At 39.0% G+C, this 22,536-nt stretch overlaps 2 protein-coding genes across 4 annotated transcripts in view; one reads left to right on the forward strand and one right to left on the reverse strand.

The window, feature by feature from the left end:
* RFC1 (replication factor C subunit 1) overlaps window positions 1-2,042 on the forward strand; it is an 87,276-nt gene extending 85,234 nt beyond the window's left edge. The window contains exon 25 of the mRNA XM_045475001.1: window positions 130-2,042. Within this exon, the coding sequence (XP_045330957.1) occupies window positions 130-213 (84 nt within the window). The 3' untranslated portion in view covers window positions 214-2,042. The remainder of the gene's footprint in view (window positions 1-129) is intronic.
* WDR19 (WD repeat domain 19) overlaps window positions 1-22,536 on the reverse strand; it is a 116,140-nt gene that overhangs the window by 653 nt on the left and 92,951 nt on the right. For 2 of the 3 annotated variants that reach the window (XM_045474998.1, XM_045475000.1), the window contains exons 33-37: window positions 21,488-21,638; window positions 20,482-20,605; window positions 19,828-19,904; window positions 19,396-19,520; window positions 2,745-3,029 (exon numbers count right to left, since the gene is read on the reverse strand). In XM_045474998.1, coding sequence (XP_045330954.1) covers window positions 19,409-19,520; window positions 19,828-19,904; window positions 20,482-20,605; window positions 21,488-21,638 — 464 coding nt within the window. In that variant the 3' untranslated portion in view covers window positions 2,745-3,029; window positions 19,396-19,408. Of the gene's footprint in view, window positions 1-2,744; window positions 3,030-19,395; window positions 19,521-19,827; window positions 19,905-20,481; window positions 20,606-21,487; window positions 21,639-22,536 lie in introns of those variants that run through there. The other variant, XM_045474999.1, reaches the window with a different exon arrangement.

Genomic DNA, 22,536 nt, shown 5'->3' on the forward strand with positions numbered 1-22,536 from the left:
GGAAGATGTTTACACTCTTTCTTCTTACTAAGTTGCAGGTAAAGATTTGCTTTATTGTAGAAATTAACGTATTTCATTTCCTCATGAATACAGCTATTAACTATTTTGTGCATTCTTCCCTCCCAACAGAAAAAGACAAAATCTTCAAAGCCTTCAAAATCAGAAAAAGATAAGGAGTCCAGAAAAGGAAAAGGAAAAAGTTCAAAGAAATGAAACTGTTTTTCACTACTGACAGCCACTTTTTACTCACCCTGTTGACCAGTCTAGCTTGTCTAGAGAATGCCTTGTTTTTTCCCCAACAGAACCATATTTTAGCATAATGGGGCAACTTGGTGGTCCCATTACAAATAAATGGTGGTACTGCTAGAAGGATGTAACCAGTAGGCTAACATACACCTCTTATAGAGGTTGATAGGACTGCTTGGGTCCTCCACTGTCCCCTGTCAACTATATGTGGGCTTTGGAGTCAGATTTTAGTTAATAATATGCCTGGAAACATTGGTACTAAGGCAACTTTTGTAGGCTTAAGAATTTATCCTAATGGCCTTTATAGGACCAATGCTGATTTTTTTTAAAAAGGTAGTTACTATTATGTGGTGAAATTTTGTAAATAAATCGTAATACAAAACAGTCACCACCTAGAACTGGGTATTCTTTGTACATTGTCAAATATCTTACAGAATATAAATGAGAAATAAAAATGTTCCACCTGATACATGTACAAATTCTTAAGAATGTCATTGTGTACAGTAAAATAGTATGTTGGTATATTACTTTATTAGTTTGCAAATCATTGGGTAAGAAGCTAACTATATTTCTCACTAACCAGCTATGTGAAATAGAACTTTGGCAATTACTTCCCAACTTGATTACCTCTTTAAGTGCCAGCCATCTCTCTGTTTGTGAATAGCATGTCATGGAGAGGCCTCTTTGGTATTACTAGAAGATATGGGGGGCTGCAAAAGGATTGCCACATTTTTATCCTTCTAGAGTCTCAACTCATCAGGTTCAAACCAGTAGGGTCTAAGTTAATCTCACTCTGGCTTGGGACAAAATGAACCCTGATTTTTGTTTACTTTGTCTCTGGGAGATCTGGTTCTGCCCTATGATAGACTCCACAGACTGGACTAGAGTTTTAGATTGTACCTGTAACTGTTTTTGTTGAGGAGCTCTGAGGCTGTGGAACTAGCCTGGAATTTAGTTGTCTAAATTTTGTCATTTAAAAAATTTTGTCAGTAAATGCTCAGAGGTATGTGCTAAGAGAATTATAAAATTAGGATACTATTTCCTCCCTTTAAGTAATTGACAGTCTGGGAGGTGAAACAAAGTTTTTGAGACATTTAAAGTGTATTTAAAAATGTTTTTCATGCAGACTAAATTCATTATGGGAATAAAACATTGCCTTAAGCCTTGCTCCTCTCTTTGTTAAAGCCCAGCTTGAAATTTGCGCTTCAGTGAAGATATCCTTGATTGACGACTGCCTCACCTTACCTGTGGGGTGAGCATGGCTTTCTTATGCATATTCTTCCATTTCTAGTGCTTTTTGTCTGCCTACTTGTTCTTTCCTCCCCAGGAAAGGGAGTATATTCTCCTTGCAGCCAGAAAAATGAATAGTGTCCTTCCCTTGTTTATTATGATTTTGTTATTATTTCTAAGTGCTCTATGATTGGCATAACCAGTGTATAAGATTACTTTTTTTTTTTAGAATTAGAGATTGTAAATACGCTCTTTAAAATATGAGATGGCAACATGGATCTGCTGGAGCTACCTGATGCCACACATCTTTGCAGCAAACTGCATGCTTCTTTTGAGGTCCATTGAGGCTTGGCCATTTTGGAAGCTATAACAAACTACTGTGCTTTATCCTTCATCCTGTTAAGTTTTGGCAGTCCATTATTCGGCCTCTTGAAGTTACTAACAAGGAACAGTGATTTATGTACGAGGAGTAGTGTCTTCCTGAATAAGTTCTGGTGTAATTATGCTTATTAGCGAATGTTTAAGGCTCCTAACTCCCCAAATATAATGTGCTTTACTCTCACAGATCCCAGGTGCCTATGGCTCTTATTCTTCTAACTAACTTTACAACATCCTTCCAGTGATAATGGGAAAACAAGGGGATGATAGTGGGTTTAATGATAATAACTTGTATCACTTAGTAAAACATTGGCTTTACTTGGCCCATTCTCTGGCCAGCCTTTGTGGGAGCAAGAACAGATCAAAACGTTGGAGGCATCATGCATGTGGATACTTGGATGCAATAGAACATCACTGACCCCCCCTATGGGGTCTACCATAGGCTCATAGGTGCCACTGGGTACCTTTGTAATGCTCAGGATGCTGACGCCTATACTGTAAAATCCTATCATCTGAGACAAAGTGAGGCTACATGACTCATTTCTGCCAGCTGCTTAGACTTTGGTGACATTAGCCTTAGGGTAGCAAGGAAGGATATACTGTTGTAGGAAAAATACGGGGTGTTTTTGAATATATCTTCAGGAGAAGTCCAGTGATTTAATTTTGTGAAAGGAATTCTATAGTATGTGGTATAATGACTCAGGAGATAAAAGCTTATGGTTTATAGTTTGATTCTTTTAAATTGGTGTTTTTATTGTAAGACTGATTCTGCTAAATAGGCTTAAACTTAGTTCGAACTTTTAACTGTTAATATCTGTGCTGCCCACACTTCATGATGTTCTGCAAAGCTGTCTTCCTTTCTCCCTTTAATCCAGAAAACATTACAAATATCTAGTCAACAATTTTATTTTAAAGGAAATATTTCAAAATATAAAAGTTATCAAAAAGTAGAATATTTACAGTTATGTCATAGGTTACTATTAACAGTGCAGAACATAGAATATGTAAGACTTTGAAGAGGAACTATGATAAACATCAAGGTTATATGTCACTGTTTTGCCACTGTACAATGGCAATTGTACAATGTCTGTGACCTGGAGAGTCTTTCTTTTTTCTGTATCCAGCAACCACACAGCCTCCTGTAGAAAATTGCTATCTTTTCAGGAACATTATATCTAGAAAAGATAAAAAACCCCACATGTCTTTAGAAGCATTTCAGGCAACTGTGGTATGTAGTAATAAAGCTATACCAAAGAAGTTTTTGCTCATTTCTGGAATGTGGAGCAAGATGACCATATTCAAGTTAGAAGCCTCTGGTCTATAATCCGTATTGAGTTTAAATCTTGGCCTTGACTAAAAATTGTACATGCAAGCTGTCGAACTGTGATTACAAAGTGAGGGTGCTAATAAAAGCCACTTTACTCAGAAGAGTGGGGAAATGCAAGGAAAGTGCTCAGCAACCTGTGAAGATTTTCCTGAAACGAAATAGTTGTTAATGGTTCCTCGTCTAAAAGGAGTCCATGAAGTTGCTGCTTCAACCAATATTTATTGTATAAGACATTTATAGTGACTTTTTCAAAAGATGGTGCATAATCATAACTTACTAAAGCATATCTGCAAGTATTTATGAACCATGGTCTAAGGTCTGCTTTAATCCATGGATAGTGTCTGGAGAGAGTCTGTGTAGGATTATTAAAAACATAAGCAACATCCTACTTTGGCAGAATTGCAGATTATCTTCTTGCAGATAATAGTTACAAACCTGGGACAGACTATTCAAAGGCACTGGAGAGCAACCAACCAAAAGCTGGTAGAAATTGGAAAGATGCCAACTCTTGAAAGAAGAGAAGGCTACTGGGTAAAATTCATCTTTATATGCCTTTGCACCTGAGGTTAAGTCCATGAGACAACCGTAGAGTCATTGTCTTACTAGCTTGTAGAGTTGAGTTAAGAGAACAGAGTTTGGGCCTGCCAGAACTACTGAAATGTGAGGGAGAATATCCTGAAAAGAGTATTGCCCCCTAAATCTGCTTATAAACTCCATGTAAACCCTTGAACTTCACAGGCTCGGAAGAGACTCTTTAATGCTGGACTGAAAGCATAAAAACTGAGGGCTGCTTGTAGGATCTGAGGGCCTCGGTACTCTGAAGGTAAAGGATGGAATCCCACCAACAAACAGGATGGACAAAGACACTGAGCCTTACATGAGATTGCAGCTCCAACCAATTGCAGCCTTGTGAGACACTGAACAGAAGACTCTGCTAAGCCATGTCTATCCTACTGATAGGCATGTCTCTTCCCACAGACACAGTGAATGTACAGCTACATATGGAACAAGTCATCTGAAAGAAACTGATTCCTGCACATCAGGTGAATAAGAAAAAACCCACATCAAACTGGGTAGGAGAGGGTGAGAAAATCTTGACATTAAATTCCATCCCCAGCATGATGACACACAACCAGGAGGCAACTCACAACTCCCAGCTTTTCCCTGAGGAGTGAAGGGTTTGGACCCACGTTTGGTGCCCTCACTTTTAAGACTTCCACACTAGAGATGGGCCTCCAGAACCTCTAGCTTTAATAGGCAATGAGACTTGTATCCACGAGACCTGTAAGGACATAGCAAACAAGAAAACAGTCCAAAATAAGATCACATGGACCCACTGTGGCTAATCCCCCATGGCCCAGCACAGAGGCAGCAGACTAAAATGCACCCAGTCTCTCTGTGCAAAAGGCCTGCTATCTTAAAAGCTTTGGCCCGAGGGACAGGCTTCTAATTTAACACATACTTACGGGCCAACTGCAACACTCTCCAGAGGCTAGCATCTAGGTTCCGAGTGACATTCCCCACTGCGGGATACTGACAGGTCTTGGCATACCCTCAACTACTGGGAGCCACTAAAAACAAAGATGGTAGAGCCAGGGCAGTGTTGAATAATTAGGCTCTTTTCCTACATGAGGCCACTCCTTCAAAACTGGGAGAGGTGGCTCTTTTAGCTAATGCATAGCAACCAAAACAGAGTCAATGAAAATGAAGACACAGTAATATGTTCCAAACAAAAAAAGAGATAAAACCTCACAAAAAGATCTTAACAAAATGGAGATTTTGCTTAATCTCCATTAAGTGATTTATGTGATAGTTTACAATAATGGTCATAAAAATAATTCATGAACAAAGTGAAAAAAGTACCAAACGAATCACAGACTTGAAGACTATAGTTTCTGAACTGGAAAATACAATAGAAATGTTCAATGACAGACTAAATGAACAGAAAGGATCAGTGAACTTGAGGATAGGTCAATGAAACTCATCAGCACAGCAAAAAGATAAAAGAATGAAAGTTATTATAGCTTAGCTTAAGGGATTTATGTGATAACATGAAGCCAACCAATATTGATAATCTAAGGGTCCTAAAAGAGAAGAGAAAGAGGGTGAAAATTTCCCTAACTTGGAGAAAGAAATAGACATTCAGTTCTAGGAAACTCAGAGTTTCAAACAAGATGAACCCAAAGAGACACCAAGACACATAATTAAATTGCCAAAAGCTAAAGGAGAGAAACAACTTGTTACACAAAAGGGAACCCATAATACCATCAGCAATTTTTTTAGTAGAACCTTTGCAGACTAGGAGACAGTGGCATGATATATTCAAACTGCTGAAAGAAAAACAATGCAACAAAGAATACTCTACCTGGCAATACTGTCCTTCAGAACTGAAAGACCGTTTTTTTCTTTTTCTTTTTAATATACTTTATTGTCAAATTGGCATACATACAACACCCAGTGCTCATCCCAACAAGTGCCCTTCAGTGCCCATCACCCACTTTCCTCTTTCCCCCACCCCCCCATCAACCCTCAGTTTGTTCTATTTAAGAGTGAGAGACCATTTTCCAGACAAGGAGAAACTAAAGGAGTTCATCACCACTAGACCAGCCTTATAAGGAATGTTAATAAAGGAGCTTCTTTAAGCTGAAAGTGCTGATTTTTTAAAAAGTTTATTCATTTATTCTGTGTGTGTGTGTGTGTGAGAGAGAGAGAGAGAGAGAGAGAGAGAATCCTAAACAGGCTTCGCGCTATCAGTGCAGAGCTTGGTGTGAGTCTTGAACCCATGAACTATGAGATTAGGACCTGAGCTGAAATCAAGTTGGACACTTAACCACCTGAACCACCCAGGCACCCCTGAAAGTGCTGATTAATAAGAGGAAAGCATATAAAAGTGTAAATATGAATGCTTAAAGGTTAATATATAAATACAGAATAATCTTATGTTGTAATATGGTGGTGGGTTAATCGCTTACTAAAGTAGTAAAAATAACTATAATGACAATAATGGACACCCAACTTGCAAAGATGTAAACTATGACATTACAAATAGAATGGGGGGTGGGGAGAGTAAAAATGTAGAGCCTTAGAATGTGTTTGAACTTGTTATAAACATAAAATAGACCGGTTTTATGTAAGCCTCATGGTATCCACAAAGAAATGTCTATAGTACATACACAAAAAAAGAATCTAAGCATACCACTATAGAAAACAATTAAATCACAAAGAGAAGAAGGAACAAAAGAGTTACAAAACAGCCAGAAAACAATAAAAATGTCAGTACGTCCATATCTATCAATACATTAAATGTAAATCGACTAAATTCTCTGATCAAAAGAGTGACTGACTGGATTAAATAAGTAATATCCATTTGTCTTGCTGCTAACAAGAGACTTACTCAGTTTTAAGGACAGAAGCAGACCGAAAGTGAAGGAATGGAAGAAGATATTCCAGGCTAATGGAAACCAAAAGAAAACTGGAATAAGTTTACTTATATCAAATAATAAAAGACTATAATAAGAAACAAGGTCATTATATAATGATAAAAATGTCAACCCAAAAGTGGATATAACATTTGTAGGTATGGACTTAACATAGGAACATCTAAAGATATAAAGCAAGGGGCAGCTGGGTGGCTCACTTAAGCATCTGACTCTTGATTTTGGCTTGGGTCGTGATCTCAGTTTGTGAGTTTGAGTCCTGTGTTGGGCTCTGTGCTGACAACACGGAGTCTGCTTGGGATTCTGTCTCCCTTTCTCTCTGCCCCTCCCCTGCTCAGTCTGTCTCAAAAATAAATGATACTCATTTATTCATTAAAAAAAAAAAAAGAATAGGGGTGCCTGGTTGGCTCAGTCGGTTAAGCAACTGATACCTTTTATTGGCTCAGGTCATGATCTCACAGTACATGCTATCAACACAGAGCCTGCTTGGGATTCTCTCTATTCCTGCCTTATGTGCGCTCTCTCTCTCTCTCTCAAAATAAACATTAAAGAAGTAAAAAAAAAAAGATCTAAAGCAAAATTTAGATCTAAGAGAGAGTTAGCAATATAGTAAGAGTAGGGGACTTCATCCCCTAACTAGATCATCCAGACAGAAAATCAGTAAGTAAACATTGCACTTACCAGACCTTTACAGAATATTCCCTCCAAGAAGAATAGACATTCTTCTTTTTTTTAATGTTTATTTTTGAGAGAGACACAACATGGGTGAGGAGCAGAGAGGGTGAGAGCGGGGAGACAGGGGATCCAAAGCAGGCTCTGCACTGACAGCAGAGAGCCCGATGTGGGGCTCAAACTCGTGAACCGTGAGATCATGACCTGAGCTGAAGTCAGACACTCAACCGACTGAGCTACCCAGGCACCCCAGAATAGACATTTTTAAGCACATATGAAACATTCTCCAGGAATGATCGATCGTAGGTTAGGCCACAAAAACAAGTCAATAAATTTAAAAAGATTGACATCATATCAAGCGTTGTTTCTAACCACAACAGTATGGAACTGGAAGTCATTTATAAGAAAAAAAATGGAAAATTAAAAAATATGTGGAGATTCAACAACATGCTATGGAACAACCAAGTGGGTCATGGAAGAAATCAAAAGAAAAAAAAATACCCGGAGACAAATGAAAATGGAAAGATAATATACCAAAACTTATGGGATGCAGCAAAAGCAGTTCTAAGAGGGAAGCTGATAGCAATAAATGCCTATGTCAAGAACAAGGAAGATCCCAAGTTAAACAACCTAACTTTATACCTTGGGGAACTAGAAAAGAACAAGCTAAGCCCAAAGCTGAGATAGGGACTAAAAAGAGTAAAAAAGAGCAATAAAACGAAGCTGGTTAAAGGAAATAGACAAACCTTTAGCTAGACTCACCAAGAGAAAAAGAGAGGACTCAAATAGAGGAGATATTACAACTGATAAATATAAAAGATCATAAAAGAATACTGTGAACTATTATACACCAACAAATGAAACAAACTAGAAAAGAAATAGATATAATCCTAGAAACATAGAATCTTTCTTACAAGACTGAATCATGAAGAAACAAAATCTGAACAGACCAATTACTAGTAAGGAGATTGAATCTGTAATCAAAAAACCTCCTAGCAAACAAAAGTCCAAGGCCAGATGGCTTCACTGGTGAATTCTATCTAACGATTAAAGCATTCATACCAATCATTCTCAAACTCTTCCAAAAAATCAAAGAGGGAACATTTCCAAACTCATTTTATGTGGCAGCATTACTCAGATATCAAAACCAGACAAGGATACCTCAATAAAGGCAATTACAGGCCAATATGCCTGATGAACGTAGAATACAAAAACCATAAGCAATCTATTAGCAAACTGGCCTCAATAATATGTTAAAAGGTTCATACACCATGATCAGGAGGGATTTTATTCCAGGGATACATGGAGATAGTTCATCTACAAACTAATCAGTGCGATAACACCACATTAAGAAAATCAAGAATAAAAATCATATGATCATCTCAGTAGATACAGAGAAAGCATTTTGACAATATTCAACCTCCATTGATGATAAAAGTTTATACCAAGTGGTTATAGAGGAAATATACCTCAACATAATATAGGACAAGCCCACAGCTATCATCATCCTTGGTGGTTACAAACTTATAAAGATTTTTCCTCTAAGATCAGGAAGAAAATAAGGATGCATATTCTTGTCACTTTTATTAAATATAGTACTAGAAGTCCTAGACAGAGCAATCAGGCAAGAAAAAGAAATACAAGGCAGCCAAATTGGAAAGCAAACCAAAGTGTCACTATTTGCAGAAGATGTGATACTATATATAGAAAACCCTAACGACCACTAAGGTGTTAGAGCTAATAAATGAGTTCAGTGAAGTTGCAGGATACAAAACCAATATACAAAAATCAGTTGCATTTCTATACACTAATGATGAACTATCAGAGATTAAGAAAACAATCCATTTACAATTGCATAAAAAAGAATGAAATACTTATGAATAAATATAACCAAGGAAGAGAGATACCTGTACATTGAATACTGTAAGACATTGATAAAAGAAATCAAGGACACATAAGTAGATACTGTGCTCACAGATTGTAAGAATTAAAATTGTTAAAGTTTCCATACTACCCAAAACAATCTACAGATTCAATGCAATGTCTATCAGTCTCTAATATTTTTCACAGAAATAGAACAAACAATCCTAACATTTGTATGGAACCACAAAAGACCCTGAGTAGCCAAAGCAATCTTGAGAAAGAAGAACACAGCTGGAGGCACCATAATTCCTTAAACTATATTACACAGTTATAATAAGCAAAACAGTATGGTATTGGCATAAAAACAGTCACATTGGTCAGTTAATTTAGGACAAAGGAGTAAAGAATATATAATGGGGAAAGGAGTGGCTCTTTAATAAATGGCGGTGAGAAAACTGGATTACTTGCTCACACCATATACAAAAATCAACTCAAACTGGATTAAAAATTTGAACATAAGACCTGAAAGCATAAAACTCCTAGAAGGAAATATAGGGGGTAAGCTCCTTGACATGAGTCTTGGTAATGATTTTTTGGATTTGACCCTAAAAATAAAGGCAGGAAGGCAGGAAAGCAGATATAAACAGGTGAGACTACACTGAACTAAAAAACTTGTATACAGCAAAGGAAACCAACAAAATGAAAAGGCAACATGGAAATTTGCAAATCATACATCTGATAAGGGGTTAATATAAAGAACTCCTACTATTCAATTGGGAAAAAATCCAATAAAAAATGGTCAAAGGATCTGAATAGAAAATTTTCCAAACAAGATACAACAAATGGTCAATAGGTATGTTAAAGGATGCTGCTACACATCACTGATCATCAGGGAAATACAAACCAAAACCACAATGATATATCACCTCACACCTGTCAGAATGGCTATTATAAAATGACAAGAAATCACAGGTGTTGGCAAGGATGTGGAGAGAAAGGAGCCATTGTGCACTGTTGGTGGAAAGGTAAACCAGTGCAGCAACTGTGGAAAACAATATAGAGGTCCCTCAAAAAATTAAAAACAGAACTACCATATGGTCCAGCTATTCCACTGCTGGGTATTTATCTGAACAGATCACTATCTTGAAAAGATATCTACACCCCTGTGTTCATTTCAGCATTATTTACAATGGCCAAGATATGGAAACAACCTAAGTGTCCATCTACATTGGATAAAGAAAATGACACTGGAGAAAGCAAGCCATGTGTGTATGCACACACAGAAATGTTATTCAGCCATAAAAGAAAATATTGCCATTCACAACAACACGGGTGGGCCTTCACTATGCCAAGTGAAATTAGAGAAAGACAAATCCTGTATGGTCTCACTTATATGTATAAAAACACTGAACTCCTACATAACAGAGAACAGTTTGTTGGTTGCCAGACGCCTGGGGTGGGGAGTGGGTGGAATAGATGAAAGTGGTCAAAAGGTACAAGCCTCCAGTTATACATAAGTGCTGGGGATGTAATGTATAGCATGGTAACTAGAGTTAACTATGTTGGATATTTGGAAGTTACTGTGTGGTGATGGATGTTAACTTACTATGGCAATCATTTCTATATATATAACCATTATGTTGTACACCTAAAACAAGTGATGTCAGTTATTTCTCAAAAAATTTGTGACATAATTATGTTGTTTTAAGACGCTAAATTTGTGATAATATGCAGCAACAGAAAATGAAACAAATCTTAATCATAATTTGAGCATGCTTTAAAAACAGAATTTGACAAGCTGACTCTAAAATTTTATAGAGAGATGGAAAGGATTAAGAGTAGTCAAGGGGCGCCTGGGTAGCTCGGTTAAGCAAGGCTTGTGAGTTCAAGCCCTGAGTTGGGCTCCAAGCTGGGTGTGAAACCTACTTAAAAGAAAAAAAAAAAAAAAAAAAAAAAAGATCACTGGGGATAAAACTGGCAGGAACCAGCAGACAGAAAGGAGCATGTGACTTCTCCCTCCTCTGTCTTCCCTTCTCCTCTACTGCCTTCTAAAGACAGTCTAACCAGGATTCACTGGCAAAGAAGCAGTGTAATTTTCAAAGTTTCTGTCCCATGCAAGTATATAATTTTGAGTTTGAATTTGACACATGATAGTATAACAAAAAGCACATGGTTGATGAGAGATCACAGGAATGTGCTAAAACATGATTCTCAACTTTTTCCATGATTGCAGCCTTTTGGGAGTCTTGTGAAAATACAGATGCCACATTCCAGCTCCCAGGGTATCTGATTTAGTCTGATTAGCTTGGGCATCTGCACATTAACTAGTATTTCAGGTGATTCTAGTTTAGATGCACTTTGAGAAGGAATTGGCGTTTCAGAGGAACTTCAAGACTGGATGGTGGCATGAGTATCATTCAGTGTAGACCCCTTTGGATCACATGAGTGGAGGGAAGATAAAGCAGGAAGGGGAACCCCTCTGGAAAGCACAGGGTCCTGAGACACAGAGACAACCTGGGCTACTCCAAGGAACAAATCAAAGCACATCTGGTGGAGGGTCCAAAATATTCCTATGAGTAGGGTAATAAAATAACCAAAGTCACAACAACAGAGAGCAAGTAACAATCCCCGAAAAAACACTTCTTGAAGGGCCAGGCCCTGGACAGTGTATGACCCTCCTTTAATATAGCAGTGCTGGTAGGTGCAGAGCATACAGCAAGCTTTTAAAATGCATAAGGAACAGAAAACTAGCCAAAATGGTGAAACGGAAAGAAATTCCTCAAAAGAAATTACAAGTAGCAGCAACAGCTAACAAATTGACCAAAACCGATTTAAGCAATATAATGGAACAAGAATTTAGAATAGTAGTCATAAAATTGATCGCTGGACTTGAAAAAGCATAGAGGACAGCAGAGAATATTGCTACAGAGATCAAGAGACTAAAAAATAGTCATGATGAATTAAAAAATGGTATAAATGAGGTGCAAAATAAAATGGAGGTGGCTACAGCATGGATTGAAGAGGCAGAAGAGAGAATAGGTGAAATAGAAGATAAAATTATGGAAGAAAGAAGCTGAGAAAAAGATTAAAAAATCCAGGAGTATGAGGGGAGAAGTAGAGAACTGAGTGATGCAATCAAACGGAACAATATTCGTATTATAGGAATTCCAGAAGAAGAAGAGAGAAAGGGACTGAAGGTGGACTTTAACAAATCATAGCTGAAAACTTCCCTGATCTGGGGAAGGAAACAGGCATTGAAATCCAAGAGGCACAGAGAACTCCCTTCAGATGTAATTTGAATCGATCTTCTGCATGACATATCATAGTGAAACTGGCAATATACAAGGATAAAGAGAGAATTCTGAAAGCAGCTAGGGATAAACAGGCCTTAACATACAAAGGTAGACACATAAGGGCAGTAGCAGACCTATCTACTGAAACTTGGCAGGCCAGAAAGGAATGGCAGTAAATCTTCAATGTGATAAACAGGAAAAATATGCAGCTGAGAATCCTTTATCCAGCAAATCTGTCATTCAGAATAGAAGGAGAGATAAAGGTTTTCCCAAACAAACAAAAACTGAAGGAATTCATCACCATTAAACCAGCCCTACAAGCACTCCTAAGGGGGATTCTGTGAGTGAAATGTTGCAAGGACCACAAAGTACCAGAGGCACCACTACAAGCATGAAACCTATAGACATCATAATGACTCTAAACCTGTATCTTTCAATAATAACACTGAATGTCAATGGACTAAATGCTCCAACCAAATGACATAGGGTATCAGAATGGATAAAAAACCAAGACCCATCTATTTGCTGTCTACAAGAGACTCATTTGAGATCTGAGGACACCTTCAGATTGAAACTGAGGGGATGGAGAACTGTCATGCTACTGGAAGTCAAAAGAAAGCTGGAATAGCCATACTTCCATCAGACAAACTAGACTTTAAATTAAAGGCTGTAACAAGAGATGAAGAAGGGCATTATATAATAATTACAGGGTCTATCCATCAGGAAGAGCTAACAATTATAAATGTCTATGCGCCGAATACCGGAGCCCCCAAATATGTAAAACAATCACAAACATAAGCAACCTATTGATAAGAATGTGGTAATTGCAGGAGACTTTAATACTCCACTTACAGCAATGGAAACATCATCTAGACACAGGGTCAGTAAAGAAACAAGGGCCCTGAATGATACATTGGATCAGATGGACTTGACAGATATATTTAGAACTCTGCATCCCAAAGCAACAGAATATACTTTCTTCTCGAGTGCACATGGAACATTCTCCAAGACAGATCACATAGTGGGTCACAAAAGAGCCCTTCATAAGTATGAAAGAATTGAGATCATACCATGCACACTTTCAGACCACAATGCTATGAAACTTGAAATCAACCACAGGAAAAAGTCTGGAAAACCTCCAAAAGCATGGAGGTTAAAGAACAGCCTAGTAAAGAATGAGTGGGTCAACCAGGAAGTTAGAGAAGAAGTTAAAAAATATATGGAAACAAATGAAAATGAAAATACAACAATCCAAACGCTTTGGGATGCAGGGAAGGCAGTCCTGAGAGGAAAATACACTGCAATCCAGGCCTATCTCAAGAAACAAGGAAATCCCAAATACAAAATCTAACAGCACACCTAAAGGAAACAGAACAGCAAAGGCACCCCAAACCCAGCAGAAGAGAAATAATAAAGATCAGAGCAGAAATAAATAATATAGAATCTAAAAAAATAGTAGGGCAGATCAATGAAACCAAGAGTTGTTTTTTTTTTGAAAAAATAAAATTGATAAACCTGTAGCCAAGCTTCTCAAAAAGAAAAGGGAGAGGACCTGGGTCGCCTGGGTGGCTCACTTTGGGTGTCTGACTTTGGCTCAGGTCATGATCTCACGTTAGTGGGTTCGAGCCCTTCGTCAGGCTCTGTGCTGAGAGCTTGGAGCCTGGAGCCTGCTTCGGATTCTGTGCCTCCCTCTCTCTTTGTGCCCCTCCCCCGCTCTCTGTCTCTCTCAAAAATAAACAAACATTAAAAAAAAAAAAGGGAGGGGAGAGGACCCAAATAGATAAAATCATGAATGAAAATGGAATTATTACAACCAGTCCCTCAGAAATACAAATAATTATCAGGGAATACTATAAAAAATTATATGCCAACAAACTGGACAACCTGGAAGAAATGGACAAATTCCTAAGTACCCACACACTTCCAAAACTCTCAGGAAGAAATAGAAGTTTGAACAGACCCATCGCCAGTGAAGAAATTGAATCAGTTATCAAAAATCTCCCAACAAATAAGAGTCCAGGACCAGATGGCTTCCCTGGGGAATTGTACCAGACATTTAAAGCAGAGATAATACCTATCCTTCTCAAGCTGTTCCAAAAAATAGAAAGGGAAGGAAAACTTCCAGACTCATTCTATGAAGCCAGCATCACTTTCATTCCCAAACCAGACAGGGACCCAGCAAAAAAGACAACCACAGGCCAATATCCCTGATGAATATGGATGCAAAATTTTTCAACAAGATACTAGCAAATCAAATTCAACAGCATATAAAAAAAATTATTCACCATGATCAAGTGGGATTCATTCCTGGGCTGCAGGGCTGGTTCGAAATTCGCAAATCCAGCAATGTGATACATCACATTAATGAAAGAAAATATAAGAACCATATGATCCTGTCAATCGATGCAGAAAAAGCGTTCAACAAAATTCAGCATCCTTTCTTAATAAAGACCTTCGAGAAAATTGAGATAGAAGGAACATATTTAAACATCATGAAAGCCATTCATGAAAAGCCCACAGCTAATACCATACTCAATGGAGAAAAACTGAGAGCTTTTCCCCTGAGATCAGGAACACCACAGGGATGTCCACTCTCACTACTGTTGTTTAACATAGTGTTGGAAGTGCTAGCATCAGCAATCAGACAACAAAAGGAAATCAAAGGCATCAAAATTGGCAAAGATGAAGTCAAGCTTTCACTTTTTGCAGATGACATGATATTATACATGGAAAACCCGACAGACTCCACCAAAAGTCTGCTAGAATTGATGCATGAATTCAGCAAAGTTGCAGGATACAAAATCAATGTACAGAAATCAGTTGCATTCTCATACACTAACAATGAAGCAACAGAAAGACAAATAAAGAAACTGATCCCATTCACAATTGCACCAAGAAGCATAAAATACCTAGGAATAAACCTAACCAAAGATGTAAAAGATCTGTATGCGGAAAACTATAGAAAGTTATGAAGGAGATTGAAGAAGATATAAAGAAATGGAAAAACATTCTGTGCTCATGGATTGGAAGAATAAATATTGTTAAAATGTCAATACTACTCAAAGCAATCTACACATTCAATGCAATCCCAATCAAAATTGCACCAGCATTCTTCTTGAAGCTAGAATAAGCAATTCTAAAATTTGTATGGAACCACAAAAGACCCCGAGTAGCCAAAGTAATATTGAAGAAGAAAACCAAAGTGGAGGCATCACAATCCCTGATTTTAGCCTCTACAACAAAGCTGTAATCATGAAGACAGCATGGTATTGGCACAAAAACAGACACATAGACCAATGGAATAGAATAGAGACTCCAGAATTGGACCCACAAATGTATGGCCAACTAATCTTTGACAAAGCAGGAAAGAATATCTGATGGAAAAAAGACAGTCTCTTTAACAAATGGTGCTGGGAGAACTGGACAACAGCATGCAGAAGAATTCTTACACTTTCTTACACCATTCACAAAAATAAACTCAAAATGGATGAAGGACCTGAATGTGAGACAGGAAACCATCAAAACCCTAGAGGAGCAAGAAGGAAAAAAAACCTCTCTGACCTCAGCTGCAGCAGTTTCTTACTTGACACATCTCCAAAGGCAAGGGAATTAAAAGCAAAAATGAACTATTGGGACCTCAACAAGATAAAAACCTTCTGCACTGCAAAGGAAACAGTCAACAAAACTAAAAGGCAACTGATGGAATGGGAAAAGATATTTGCAAATGACATGTCAGACAAAGGGCTAGTATCCAAAATCTATAAAGAATTCATCAAACTCCACACCCGAAAAACAAATAATCCAGTGACGAAATGGGCAGAAGACATGAATAGACACTTCTCTAAAGAAGACATCCGGATGGCCAACAGGCACATGAAAAATGTTCAATGTCGCTCCTCATCAGGGAAATACAAATCAAAACCACACTGAGATACCACCTCACGCCAGTCAGAGTGGCTAAAATGAACAAATCAGGAGACTATAGATGCTGGAGAGGATGTGGAGAAACGGGAACCCTCTTGCACTGTTGGTGGGAATGCAAACTTGTGCAGCCGCTCTGGAAAACAGTGTGGAGGTTCCTCAAAAAATTAAAAATAGATCTACCCTATGACCCAGGAATAGCTAGGAATTTACCCAAGGGCTACAGGAGTGCTGATGCATAGGGGCACTTGTACCCCAATGATTACAGCAGCACTGTCAACAATAGCCAAATTATGGAAAGAGCCTAAATGTCCATCAACTGATGAATGGATAAAGAAGATGTGGTTTATATATACAATGGAATACTACTTGGCAATGAGAAAGAATGAAATCTGGCCATTTGTAGCAACATGGATGGAACTGGAGAGTGTTATGCAAGTGAAATAAGTTAGGCAGAGGAAGACAGATACCATATGTTTTCACCTATATGTGGATTCTGAGAAACTCAACAGAAGACCACGGAGGAGGGGAAGGGGGGAAAAAAGTTACAGAGAGGGAAGGAGGCAAACCATAAGAGACTCTTAATACTGAGAACTGAGGGTTGATGGGGCTGAGGGCGAGGGGAAAGTGGGTAATGGGCATTGAGGAAGGCACCTGTTGGGATGAGCATTGAGTGTTGTATGGAAACAAATTTAACAATAAATTTCATTAAAAAAAAAAATAGTCAAAACAATCTCGGAAAAAGTAACAGTGTTGGAGGATCCACAGTACCAGACTTTAAGATGTGTCATAAAGTCACAGTAACCAAAACAATGGAGTATTAAAATAGGGGACAAATACATCAATGGAAAAGAAGAGAGAGTCCAGTCCAGAAACATCTATACTTAAAACCTCATTGGTTTTCAACAAAGGCACCGAAGCAATTCAATGGGGAAAGGAAAGATTTTTCAACAAATGGTGTTGGAAGACTGTATATCTGCTTGAGGGAGCTGCAGGATGGGGGGAATCTCAATCCTCCTCTCACATATAAACAAAAATAATTTCAACATGGTCACAGACCTAGAACTTCTAGAAGAAAACCTATCAGAATATGCTCATGACTTGTTAGTAGACAAATATTTTTTTAGACAGGACACAATAACCATAAAATTTTAAAATGTATAAATTATAATTAAAATCTCATTAAAAGACACCATTAAGGAAATGAATTGGGAAGCCACAGAAAGAAAATATTTGCAAAATATATCTGACAGATTTGTATCTAGGAAATGCCAATAAAGAAGTTTTACAACTCAATAACTAAAAGACAACCCAGTAACAATGGGGAAGAATAGTTTTCAGCAAAAGGTCCTGGGACATGTACATGGCAAAAGAAGGAGGTTGGATCCCTAACTTAACACAGTACACAAAAATTAAATGGATCAAAAATATAAATGTAAGAGCAACAACTATAAAACTCTTAGAGCGAAACAGCTGTAAATATTTTCTTAGATATGACGCCAAAAGTGCATATAGCATATATAACTAAAGACAGAAAAAAAGATACACTGGACTTCATCAAAATAAAAATTTTTACGTCAAAGGATACTATCAAGAAAGTAAAAAATACTTCCACAGAATGGAAGAGGATATTTGCAAATGATTTATCTAGTAAAACACTTGTATCTAGGGTCTATTAAGAATTCTTATAACTTGGGGCACCTGGGTAGCTCCGTCGGTGAAGGGGCCGACTCTTGAATTTCAGGTCAGGTCATGATCTCACGGTTCGTGAGTTGGAGGCCCGCATCAGGCTCTGCACTCACAGTGTGGAACCCGCTTGGGATTCTCTCCCCTCCTCTCTCTCTGACCCTCCCCTGCTCGCTCTCTGTCTCTGTGTCTGTCTGTCTCTCTCTCAAAATAAATAAATAATAAAAAACGAATTCTTATAACCCAACAATAAAAAGATAAATTACCAGGTTAAAAAATCGGCAGAGGACTTGAACAGACAGTTCTCCAAAGGTACAAAAATGGCCAAAAAGCCCATGAAAAGATGCTCCATATCTTTAGTCATTAGGGAAATGGAAATCAGAACCACAGTGAGATACCACTTTACACCCACTGGGACATTATGAACAAAAAGGCAGACAAGCCTTTGTGTGCTGCTGGTGGGAATGCAAGATTTCTCAGGTGCTGTGCAGAGACTACCAGGGCTGCAGCACAGTGAGCGGGAGGGGGAGGCGGAGGCTGTTTTTGCAGGTGTAGTAGAAAGTTCCCAGAGGGTTTGTGAAGGGAACTTGATACACTGCAGGTGGACGAGAGGACTTGCCCATGGACTGGGGGAAGGGGCGAGGATGAGTCCGATAACGTCCGGGTTTCCGTCCTGACCGGCTAGTTGAATAGAGCTGCTATTTACTGAGGAAAGGAGACTGTGGAGGCAGGTAGTGAGAAAACGCAGAGTTCCATTTTAACCAAGTGAGGGTAGATGCCGTGTCAGGAACCGATCTCACTTTTTCCTTTCAACGAGACACCCGGGTTTGGGCGGGCGGGGCTTTTGGCTTCCCAGGCAGACACCACATTTCCCTGCCTCCCTTTGAAGTATTTGTGGCCATGAGTAAATTCTTGCCAGTGGAATTCAAATGGAAAGGGTATGTATAGCTTCCATGTGGCAAAAATGAGACTTGGAAAGAAGCGACTTTTCAAATCTGTGGAAGCCAAAACCTTTATAATATATTCAGAACTTTAAAAAACTCCATTGTTCATAAGCTGGCTCTGGTTTTAATAGACTGATTAAAAAGAACATGTGGTTTGATAAAATACAACATAGTTGAAATCCATGATGCTGGTTGGCCAAATAGCCTTTGTCACCATGGAGACTGTACAACCTGCCTTTTAGCATTTTTTAAGCACACCAAAGGTTTGTTGTAGATTCTTCAAATCTGACAAGTTACATGATGCACAAAAAGGAGGTGTTGCCAATACAAACTGTAAAGCCGTGTCTACTCTGTGGACCCTCATGCCCTGGGAAACGAGTGAATTGTCTGGCACTTACCTGCACGCGCGTCTCACTGCTCTACCTCTGTTCGCAGGTACTGGGTACAGTCCAAGATTTTTTTTAGTTGAGCAAAGTTTAGTTTTTCTGAACACATAGGACATGTGCTTTCAGTATTTAACATGCTGTTTGGGGAGGGAAAGGCAGAGTAAAATTAAATACATTCCTTTATCTTTGGGATATTCTAATGTGAAAAACAGCTATTCCTGTCTACACCTCCTTAGTCATGTTCATCATGCAGTTTAAGAATTAGGAATATTCAGTCCTCATGCAAGGTCCCCTTTAAGGATAATGTTCACAAAGGTCATTTAGAAAGTTCTTCCAAGAAGACAACTTGGGTCTTTAGGAACATGAATAAGGAGACCTCAGAATAAAAGAGTGGTTGAATCAAAGGCCTCATCCGTGTGGCGGAATGAAACAATGCACACTTACATCTTAAATTCTGAGTACAGGGCAGGGAAGTCGCAATGTGGGCACACAGTCCAGTCATCCTTCAACATATGGCGACCCTGGAAAGAGTACATTTCAAAGTAAAATTCATCATTTAAAAAATTCCTGCCATCATTCAGTTACGATACACGTATTCAAGTTAAAAGCCAGACCTCTAAATTATGAAATTGGTATTTCACGTAGGTGATTGACTATAAAGAGATGGCGTCAAACAGACTGAAGCCAGATTTCATTTCTCACATTCACAGAAGGGTGTTCAATTTTGTGACATCATTACCTAAATTTATTTTCCTCTAAAATAAAGCTTATGTTAGCCTAGTGATTAACAAATAATCTGTATTTAAATTTTTCTAATAGGTCTTAAAATTAATACTAAAAACCACCACTTATGCAGTGCTACAGTATGCCAAGGTAGTGAACTAGGACTTCATGTTCTGTCTTCAACCTGCAGTTTATCTCACTAGGCACACATTGTTAGGGTTGGGCCCGGAAGGTAAAGCAAACTGCACAAGGTTATATAGCCAAGAAAGTGGCAGAAAAAGGCCTTAAGCCAGGACCATCTGATTCCCAAGTGTGTTTTTTCTTACACAGCAAGTATTCAGATGGATTGTGAATATTTGTTAAAAAGAAACTTACTGTTACAATGCAATATGGGATGTTATTTTTGCATCCAGGACACAGGAGTTCACACTCTGGGAGAAGAAATTCGCAGAAGGGACATGGGGTTGTGGCCTCTTCTGTCTCGGATGTGTCAGGTCTCCTGTGAGAAGGAATCATGTGTTTAACATGCCTACTTCTTCACAGTCAGAATCTGAAACTAGAGAGAAGCTCAGCATCAGCCTGCACTCTAGCTCAGGAAGGGGGAAGAGGAATCAAGATTGGTCAGACCGTAACAGTATATGGGCCACATGCAGGAGTTAGAGTTCACGGCACAGTAAATGGCAGAAAACATGGGTGGGTCTTGCTGTGTCCTCTCTTCTAGGGTCACTGAGGGGTAAGCTTGCTTTTTCTCCTCTGTCTCTCCCTTTTGTATACTCAAGTGGTAAAGACTGCCTAAGGCTGTGCAACAGAACTTCCTTGTGACAACGGCAGTGTTCTAATCCTGTGCTCTCCAATATGGTATTCATGAGTCACATGAAGCTTCTGAGCGCTTGAAATATGGGTGATGTGAGGAACTAAATTTTAAATTTAATTTTAATTTAAATAGCCACACGTGGCTAGCAGTTACCATATCAGACCTCATAGCTATAGAGAAATCTTAACTAGCATCTCTTCAAAGCTAGTGCCCAGGCGTGGCACCAAAATGTCAGGGCAAACGTGCCCCTACGTTTTCTCCCCACCTGCCTCTTCATGAGGAGGGAAATTCTATATGCTCTGGATGGCAAAGCTGGAAGGCAGAGGGATCTGTCCTTGCTGGCATCAGGACCCAGCAGCACCAGCCCTGGACTGTGATGCTTTGTGTAGGAGTCAAAGAAATCCTGACTTGTTCAAGCCATTGTCAGGTTTTCTGCTGCTGGTAGCTGAATACAGTCCTGATTGCTGCCCCCCATCCATTCTCTTACCGAGCCTGCACACTAGCAGCCGTATTCTAACAAACGCATTTGTGAAGTGTGATTAGATAGAAAGAGCTGTCACTGCCTACCGGACCATAGCCTCAATCTTCTTTTTGTACTTGGCATCTATTTTGTGGCGGTACTCGGGCCTCATCAACATAGCTGCGAAGCTGAAAGCAGAGTTCTTCAGGCCTGCTCTGTGGCACTCGATCACAGTAGACGTCAGGATGGGCACAATGTCTGCAAAACAAGCGAGAGCAGAAAGCACAATGCTCCTACCGTCATGACTCTGTCCCTGCTCAGGAGGAAAACAGGATCACACCTCTCTAAATGTGCGTTTTCTGGCAAAGAACCAGATGTGTGACCTGTTAGACGAGGACAGGACACAGCAGTGAAGTCGCTGCTTATCAGAATGTCCTTCCTGTGATTATACTGTGTTTTGCCAGGGGACACTTGGACTGGCACTTGCTTGAGGACATCTGCTTGTATCCTCCCGTTACCGGTGAGAGAAAGTTTTGCATTTGACAGGACTGCCGGTGCATGGTAAGGGAGATGAATAATTTTATGCACTAACCTCTCCCCATGCGTCTGTTTCTCCAGGACAGATATCCAGAAGGTGAATTAATGGATCAAAGAGCATGACCTTTTAAAAAACACTCTTAGCACAAATTGCCAAACTGCTCTCTAGAAAGGCATATACCAATGTCCATTCCCACCAGCAGTCGCGAGAGTGTGTGTCCTGTTACACCATTTGCCAGCATGGTATACGGTTATTTTAAAGTTTTTTTTCATGTAACAGAAAAGAATAGATTTAGAGAACAGGGGTTAGTGAGGTATGACCTGTGAGCCAAACCTGGCCCTCTGTTTTTGTACGACTCATGAGCTAAGAATGGCTTTTACATTTTTCGATGGTTGAAAAAAGTCAAAAGAATATTTTGTGACATATGAAAATTATATGTGGTTCAAATGTCCATGTCCAAAAATGTAAAGTCCTTTTGGAGCACAACCATGCTCATGTACGGTTTACATAGAAACAGTAGTTGTGACAGAGACCGTTTGGCCCACGAGGCCTAGACGTTTAGCCCTTTACAGAAAAATTGTGTTGCCCTGTCGTAGAATGTGGGAAAGTCTATTAACT

Source organism: Leopardus geoffroyi, chromosome B1, assembly GCF_018350155.1.
Source record: "Leopardus geoffroyi isolate Oge1 chromosome B1, O.geoffroyi_Oge1_pat1.0, whole genome shotgun sequence".
Classification (NCBI taxonomy): domain Eukaryota; kingdom Metazoa; phylum Chordata; class Mammalia; order Carnivora; family Felidae; genus Leopardus; species Leopardus geoffroyi.